This window comes from Coregonus lavaretus (genome assembly GCF_964263955.1).
Source record: "Coregonus lavaretus genome assembly, chromosome: 19".
In the NCBI taxonomy this organism is placed as follows: domain Eukaryota; kingdom Metazoa; phylum Chordata; class Actinopteri; order Salmoniformes; family Salmonidae; genus Coregonus; species Coregonus lavaretus.
Genome location: NC_140006.1, coordinates 16,897,118 through 16,905,589, shown reverse-complemented (window position 1 = coordinate 16,905,589; position 8,472 = coordinate 16,897,118). Strand labels below are relative to the sequence as shown.

At 40.2% G+C, this 8,472-nt stretch overlaps 1 protein-coding gene across 1 annotated transcript; it reads left to right on the top strand.

Moving 5' to 3' along the window:
* Positions 1–3,285: 3,285 nt before the first annotated feature.
* LOC311146209 (aquaporin FA-CHIP-like) lies at positions 3,286–6,074 on the top strand. Its single transcript, XM_084182714.1, has 4 exons — positions 3,286–3,711; positions 4,595–4,756; positions 5,040–5,120; positions 5,412–6,074. The coding sequence occupies exons 1-4, from the start codon at positions 3,349–3,351 to the stop codon at positions 5,586–5,588; spliced, it is 783 nt and encodes a 260-aa protein (XP_084038840.1). The 5' UTR covers positions 3,286–3,348; the 3' UTR covers positions 5,589–6,074.
* Positions 6,075–8,472: the final 2,398 nt, after the last annotated feature.

The following is an 8,472-nucleotide window of genomic DNA, read 5'->3' as shown; positions in this document are numbered from 1 at the left end:
ATGCCAAAGGGGGTGAATACTTTTGCAAGCCACTCTATCATCAATGATACTAGGCCAATATAACATTTGTGAAGTCATAAACAGCTATTTTGTCAATTCAACCCCGGGTTAAACTAAAAATAGACAATACATATAGGCCTAGGGTTTCAAGCTTTGGTTGATTTCAAATGTTATCTTCAAGTTAATAATTAATATGTTGGAATCACATTTCCATCTCAACCAAAATCTAAGTTAAAGAATAGGACTAAATCAAATGAAACTTCATTTAAAGCGCTTTTAAAATTTGATTCGATCTGATTTAGTCCTATTCTTTAACTTTTATTTTTGGTTGAGATGGAGATGTGAATCCAACATATCAATTATTAATTTGCAGACAAACTGGATATTGAATTTGGTTTGGTTGTGAGCACAACCAAATATCAACATTTGAAGGAGATATATCATCTTCTTTTAGGATAGTTCCATCTGTCCCACTGACTTAGTCTGGCTTTAATTCCAGTTTGTCTACAAATTAATCATTGATATGTTGGATTCACGTCTCCTTCTCAACCAAAAATCTAACTCAAAGCATAGGACTAAATCAAATCAAAAGTTTGATTTGATTTAGGCCTATTCTTTAAATGTTGATATTTATAAATAGCCTACCGTTAAGGCCATCTTGCAAACTAATGTAACAGTATTTATTCAACGTTAAAATAATTAACACATCCATGGCCACATTTTGAGGTTACTGTAACTATAAATGTTCAAGATAGCATGCAAAGGTTGTAGGTCTCTGGATATCTTCAGTTGTTATAATAATAAATGCGCAGAATCTCAAACAGCACTTGCACAACATCCTTTTAATGTAATCTCAACTGTAATCCAGGCCATTTTGGTTGTGCTATTGGATTAAGTACAGTGATAATACATTAAGTTGTTGTATAAATACAAAATATCTGACATTGTATTCCCATTTGAACCTTGGGCTAGATTCTATCAGATCCACGCCAGCCGAAACCCGTATAGTGGTTGTTTTGGCGGTGTCTGAGGTGGAACTGTGTTAGAGCTGTCAAATCCACAAGCGGCTCCCGGCATTATACCTAAAGTGGACATTGCCATTGGCTGCATGGAGTCACATTAAGAGAAATCCCATGCAGCCTTGTTTACAATCCACTGGGCACACACTGGTTGAATCAACCTTGTTTCCACGTAATTTCAATGAAATGACGTTGAACCAACTTCTGGGAAGGAGGCATGGGTAGGCCTGGGTGGACACCCCACCCACCAATTAATTTCTGTCTACACCCCTGACCAACGTGGAAAAGACATTGAATTGACGTCTTTGCCCGGTGTTAAATTCGCACACTGAAATGTGAGATGTAATCTACAGTCGTGGTTAAATGTTTTGAGAATGACACAAATACCAATTTTTGCAAAGTCTGCTGCCTCAGTTTTGATGATGGCAATTTGCATATACTCCAGAATGTCATGAAGAGTGATCAGATGAATTGCAATTAATTGCAAAGTCCCTCTTTGCCATGAAAATGAACTTAATCCCCCAAAAAACATTTCCACTGAATTTCAGCCCTGCCACAAAAGGACCAGCTGCCATCATGTCAGTGATTCTCTCGTTAACACAGGTTAGAGTGTTGACGAGCTTGTCCGGAGAAGACAAGGTGAGCGCTACCATCAGTCCTGTGTCATGCCAACAGTAAAGAATCCTGAGACCATTCATGTGTGGGGTTGCTTCTCAGCCAAGGGAGTGGGCTCACTCACAATTTTGCCTAAGAACACAGCCATGAATACAGAAGTACCAACACATCCTCCGAGAGCAACTTCTCCCAACCGTCCAAGAACAGTTTGGTGAAGACCAATGCCTTTTCCAGCATGATGGAGCACCTTGCCATAAGGCAAAAGTGATAACTAAGTGGCTCGGGAACAAAACATCGACATTTTGGGTCTATGGCCAGGAAACTCCCCAGACCTTAATCCCATTGAGAACTTGTGGTCGATCCTCAAGAGGCGGGTGGACAAACAAAAACCCACAAATTCTGTCAAACTCCAAGCATTGATTATGCAAGAATGGGCTGCCATCAGTCAGGATGTGGCCCAGAAGTTAATTGACAGCATGCCAGGGCGGATTGCAGAGGTCTTGAAAAAGAAGGGTCAACACTGCAAATATTGACTCTTTGCATAAACTTAATGTAATTGTCAATAAAGGCCTTTGACACTTATGGAATTCTTGTAATTATACTTCAGTATACCATAGTAACATCTGACAAAAATATCTCATAACACTGAAGCAGCGAACTTTGTGAAGACCAATACTTGTGTCATTCTCAAAGCTTTTGACCACGACCGGACACCTCGATTAAGCTGATAGAAAACCTCATTATTTAGTTGAATGATTTTCAATTAATATATTTCTAAATATTATTTCTATATAGCCTACAATTTTTGTTCTGAACTTCTAACACGAGTGGGACGGGTGTTGCTCCGTGACAATGACCACACGAGCAGCCGCTCTGATTTGACAGCTCTAAACCAGTTGCACCTCTGACACTGTCAAAGCACCAACTTTGCAGGTGTCGGCTATCGCTGGTTAACGCTTGATCTGATCTAGACCTTTGGTTTGCTTTAAATAGTTGAAAGCGCAGTGATAACACATGCTGATGTCAACTAAACCAAAAAATCTTACATGGTTTTTTCATTGGAAATTTGGTTGTGCTTTTAGATGGTTGAAAGCATACTGATAACACATTGGGAATTCAACAAACCTCTGGCTATCTTTTTGAGTGGGTGAATAAAGGTTGAAATCTTATTGCTCAACGTCTCAACCAAGTATTACCCAAATTTCCACCTTGAAACGACGTGGTGTGCCCAGTGGGAACTTTGTGGACTCTCAACTCATACTGTAGTCATAAAATCCTGCTACTGTAGATGTCTTTATGAATGAAAAAACAAAGTGCCACCGGGTACAACTTCATCTCTCTCCTACTACAGCCTGTTCTACACCATTACTTCCAAAACTCCAAAGAAAAAAAAGGAGGTAAGTGTAGCAGAGGGAGGGAGGGAAATGAGAGAGGGATAGAAGGAAGGGAAATGAGAGAGGGATAGGAGGATGGGAGAGAAAAAGAGGGAGAGGGAGACTAGTAAAAGAGGCAGGGAAAGGGGGCATAAGAAAAAAAGCCTTTTGGATTTCTCATTAATTCAGCATGTCCTTCCCTTCTACTTTTTTAGAACCCGCCCCCATTTCATTATCAGCAGAAGCCATATAAATGCAGCCTGTTGTTTTTGAGTTCCACTGACACACCACACTACATCCTATCTCAGAGAGGACCACCATAGGCCCAGGCTGCAGCCAAGATGAGAGAGTTCAAGAGCAAGGCTTTCTGGAGGGCCATACTGGCCGAGCTCGTGGGGATGATCATGTTCATATTCCTCAGCATCTCAGCTGCCATTGGGAACTCAAACAACACTGCTCCTGACCAGGAGGTGAAGGTTTCTCTGACCTTTGGTCTGGCCATCGCCACGCTGGCCCAGAGTTTGGGCCACATCAGTGGAGCCCACTTGAACCCAGCAGTAACACTGGGCATGCTGGCCAGCTGCCAGATCAGTGTGTTCAAGGGGGTGATGTACATCATGGCTCAGATGCTGGGCTCTGCCTTGGCCAGTGGTATTGTCTATGGAACCCGGCCAGAGGGAAATGCTGCACTGGGGGTCAACGCTGTGAGTGGCACTTTTTGGTTCATGTTTTATACAATGCAAATTTGGATATATGTGGTTTATGTGTGTCCTTTTCAATTGAACAATTTACTGGTGTTGTTTCAGTAGAAATGTTGGCTTTCAATTCCATTTTATGGGAAGTGTTTGAATTTAAGTGTCATTTCTTGATCAATTAATATTGCATCTCATAGTCCTTGGCCAATAGTAATGCACATGAATCTGCATGAACTGCATTGATAAAATAGTTGATTGAACTTAGCTTAATTAGGTCTAGACTCAATTATTTTTAAAGGGACTCAAATGGGATGCCATTCATGGTTGATTAGAGTGTGCTTTGATGCACCGGCTGCAAACAGTTGACAAACAGAATCATGTGATGTTGTTTATGATCACACTAACTCATACTCAGCGTAGGTGCTTCTGCTGTCCTCTATCAAATATAGGGTGTACTGCTGCATGGTAATTACTTTTCCATGCCAGCAAAACCACTCACACGCCTCCTATAGACACCAATGTATAAGATATGTATTTTATTGAGCTATTCATACAGGATATCTATTTGCTTTAAAGTAATTCAAATGGATCTAAATTGGGCATTAGCAAAGTCTGTGAGAATATTATCAGTGATCGACATTTATTTTAATCATGTAAAATTTCAATGAGTGAGAAAACTGACTTGTTCAGACTTTTCCAAATTATAGTTAGACTATAATCAGCCTATTAGAAGTTTGAATTAGATTTTTCCTCCTCATCCTCCACAGTGAAGCTTTTGCTTTGCCAGCTATTTACAATAGGACATGGTAGTTGAGAAAAACATAACACTGATCCACACTGACAAATTGTTTTTGTTTGGTTCCCCCTTTGCCCCCCTCATTCCCTCTCGTAGCTAAATGGTGTCACTGCCAGCCAAGGCGTTGGCATCGAGCTCCTGGCTACCTTCCAGCTGGTCCTGTGTGTCATAGCTGTCACTGATAAAAGGCGGGGTGACGTCACCGGCTCTGCCCCCCTGGCCATCGGGCTCTCTGTCGCTCTGGGACACTTGGCAGCCGTAAGTAACTTATAGCAGTTTGTAAACAAGGTATCTCCTCTAAAACATGCATCTGATTCACAAAGCATAGATTTAGCAACACTGTTATTGTGATTCATCACCATTGAATTAAAGCTACATTTTACTCAGTGCAAATGTGACACCGTTTAATTTACCACTTAAACCTTAGGCCTAATCCTACAACAATGTCAGAAACGATCATTTCAACTGATTTCACTTCAGATCTTCTCATCCCTCATAATGTCTTAATACATTTCTCTGTTCTTGTTGTTGTTTTGCGCAGATCAGCTACACAGGCTGCGGTATCAACCCTGCCCGATCCTTTGGACCAGCTTTGATCATGAATGATTATACAAACCACTGGGTAAATTGGAGTGGAGTGGAGAGGGTGTGGGCAGGCGTGTGTTTGCAGATTCCTTGCATTTAGTGTGACATCAATGCCATGACCAGTAAATTCAATAAACCTCTAAAATGATTACCAAAGCTGAGCTACTTTCAATAAAGAAGTTACTGAGTGACAGCATCTCTATTGTTTCATTGTAAAGTCCAAGATAAAATAAAACAATTGAGAGCAAAGTTAAAGTTAACCCTGTAATATTTGTCTTCAACCTGTCCTTCCATTGATTAATCAATTGACTTATTTCCACCATGGCAGGTGTACTGGGTGGGGCCAATGTGCGGAGGTGTGGCAGCTGCTCTGGTCTATGACTTTGTCCTGTACCCCAAGTTTGATGACTTCCCTGAACGCATGAAGGTCCTGGTCAGTGGCCCTGTGGGAGACTATGATGTCAACGGAGAGGAGACTGCAGCAGTAGAAATGTCATCAAAGTAGTATTGTGAGAGCAACACCATAGAGGGTATAGTACTTTAGATATCTATCTATACTCCTGTAAAGAAAACATTGACATTTCCTTTAGAATGGCAGCAGTTAAGTTGTTATTTCAAAATACTGATCAAGAATTTGGAAGAAGATTAGTATTTTTATTTTGTTGTGGAGAATTAGTAGGCCTGTCTCATTGAAAATCACAACACTTTTTTAACAAAACTACCGATTAGTTGCCAAACTCACTTAAGTAGCCTATTCACTTATATTTCTAAACACATTTTTTTTACAAGAGTTGTTCGAACAACTTGCTCTTTGTTAAAATATTTCCCATATCAGTATTCTATATACTGTATAGAGCCATTTGTTTTTGTATATTTTCTATGTACCTGTTTATGTATAAAATTTTTATTTCTTGATGTATAAAGTATGTATTTCTGTTTGCACTCTTGAATTGTCTTTCACTTTTGTAAGTAAATAAAACACCAGATGTTCCCCTCCTGGCATTTTTTCTCTCTTCATAAACTGTATCCAGTCTATATTCAAACAGTACCCTTTTCATTTTGGGACTAGCAATGTCCATAGAACGTCAGAGCCAAGACCATTCATTTGGCAAAAACGTTTCTCAGAGGGTGGGGCCGGGAGAGATAAAGGTATTTTCACTATCAAAACTTTAGACTACAGCAACACCTTTGTTCAGGTTCAGAGCCAGTAGCCTTATCATCATCATCATCATCAGTCCATTTCCTTAACTAGAATGAGTTATCCTCTCTTCTGGTCATGAGTACGTTTACTGGACAAATATTAGTAACTTTTTACACAACCCAGACCAATCTGCATTTTATTTTGTTACAAAAAATAAAAACAGAGTGTGTAAGAGAATATGGGATTCAAAACAACTATTTGATTGTAAACCATTGTAAAGTTTTTATTACGTTTTTTTCCCTTCTTTGGGTGGGATGAACAGGAAATCAGAGGCGTGGGTCTGAACATTAACATGCATCGCATGCGGTGCGGTTTTGGAAACTTAAGGACCTTATCTTTCATATCAGTGAGAAATAATTTCCAAAAAGGTTACATTGATACACAGAATCGATTCAGGTTTAGATGGAGTACCTTAAAGCCTTTGAATGACCAAAACATCATCCATAATATTTGTACACTATTAAAATGCTCAGAATTAAAGAAATTCTACCTTTTCTCTCATCTCAGGAGGCCTGAAATAATAGGCTGAGTGGGCAGGGAGCTTATATTCATGAGCTTGCCTTAACTGACAGCTCTTCGAAACACCCTTGTGGTCGTTGCCAGGTAACAAGGTAAAAAATGGGCCACCTGTCATTCCGAGCCTAAATATACTGAACAAAAATATAAACACAACATGTTAAGTCTTGGTCCCATGTTTCATGAGCTGAAATAAAAGATCCCAGAAATGTTCCATATGCACAAAAAGCTTTTTTCTCTCAAATTTTGTGCACACATTTGTTTACGTCCCTGTTACTGAGCATTTCTCCATTGCCAAGATAATCCATCCACCTGACAGGTGTGGCATATCAAGAAGCTGATTAAACAGCATGATCATTACACAGGTGCACCTTGTGCTGGGGACAACAAAAGGCACTCTAAAATGTGCAGTTTTGTCACAACACAATGCCACAGATGTCTCAAGTTTTGAGGGAGCGTGCAATTGTCAAACTGACTGCAGGAATGTTCACCAGAGTTGATGCCAGAGAATTGAATGTTCATTTCTCTACCATAAGCCGCCTCCAACGTCGTTTTAGAGAATTTGGTAGTACGTCCAACCGGCCTCACAACCGCAGACCTTGTGTAACCACGCCAGCCCAGGACCTCCACATCTGGCTTCTTCACCTGCGGGATCATCTGAGACCAGCCACCCGGACAGCTGATGAAACTGATGAGTATTTATGTCTGTAATAAAGCTCTTTTGTGGGGAAAACTATTTTTGATTGGCTGGGCCTGGCTCCCCAGTGTGCCCCTGCCCAGTCAAGTGAAATCCACAGATTAGTGCCTAATTTATTTATTTCAATTGACTGATTTCCTTATATGAACTGTAACTCAGTAAAATTGTTGAAATTGTTGCATTTTGCATTCATATTTTTGTTCAGTATAGTATACCTCGCCCCATTTTCTCTGCAAAATGCTCTCATGGTCAACAGAGCTGATCATGGACTGTTGGATATCAGACAAACAGCAGCAATACACAATTGCATTTATTGTTTTGTAACTAATTACAGAATACAGTTCACTGACACACTTCACAAGAATTAGTAAAGCCTGAGTCACCTTAGAAGCTTAGACATAAGGGAATGTACATGAAAACGGCATACAATAAGTGTACTGGAAAATGTATTGGTGCCGCTGCATTAGCATTATAAATGATTGTTTAGAATTGTATTGATCAGACATTTATTTGATCATTTACAATAGGCTAGCATAGCCAAAATATTGATTAACATGAACACTAATGAGAAATAATGGTGAGACATCATTTGACAGAAACAAATATTAGAGCCATTTGCTTAATATAGCCACCCGGCCACCCTACAGTGTGCAGGACCCCATCGATTTGTACAATTTGTAACACTCATCTCCTGTCCGAATGCTTGAAAAAAAACAATACAAAGTAACAATGTGATATATCACGCAGAAGTGAATTACTTAGGCTTTAGGAAATGCAACCATGTACAGAGATTGATGGGGAGGGGAGCAGGAGAGGAGGGGGACCCATGTACCCCACTTCAATCAAGCAGGCTTCAGTCACCCACCTGGCATCAGTCATCCCCAAGATTGAAGCAGGAGACAAATCCATCTATGGCCTCATCCTTATCAGGCCACTCACACTGGGCGGACAGGTGTTCTGGGATGGACAGCTAGC

Coding starts and splice junctions, on each gene's coding strand:
- LOC311146209 (XM_084182714.1), top strand. CDS start 3,349: ATGAGAGAGTTCAAGAGCAAGGCTTTCTGGAGGGCCATACTGGCCGAG. Junction 3,712..4,594: donor CTGCACTGGGGGTCAACGCT/GTGAGTGGCACT, acceptor TCCCTCTCGTAG/CTAAATGGTGTCACTGCCAG. Junction 4,757..5,039: donor CTCTGGGACACTTGGCAGCC/GTAAGTAACTTA, acceptor TGTTTTGCGCAG/ATCAGCTACACAGGCTGCGG.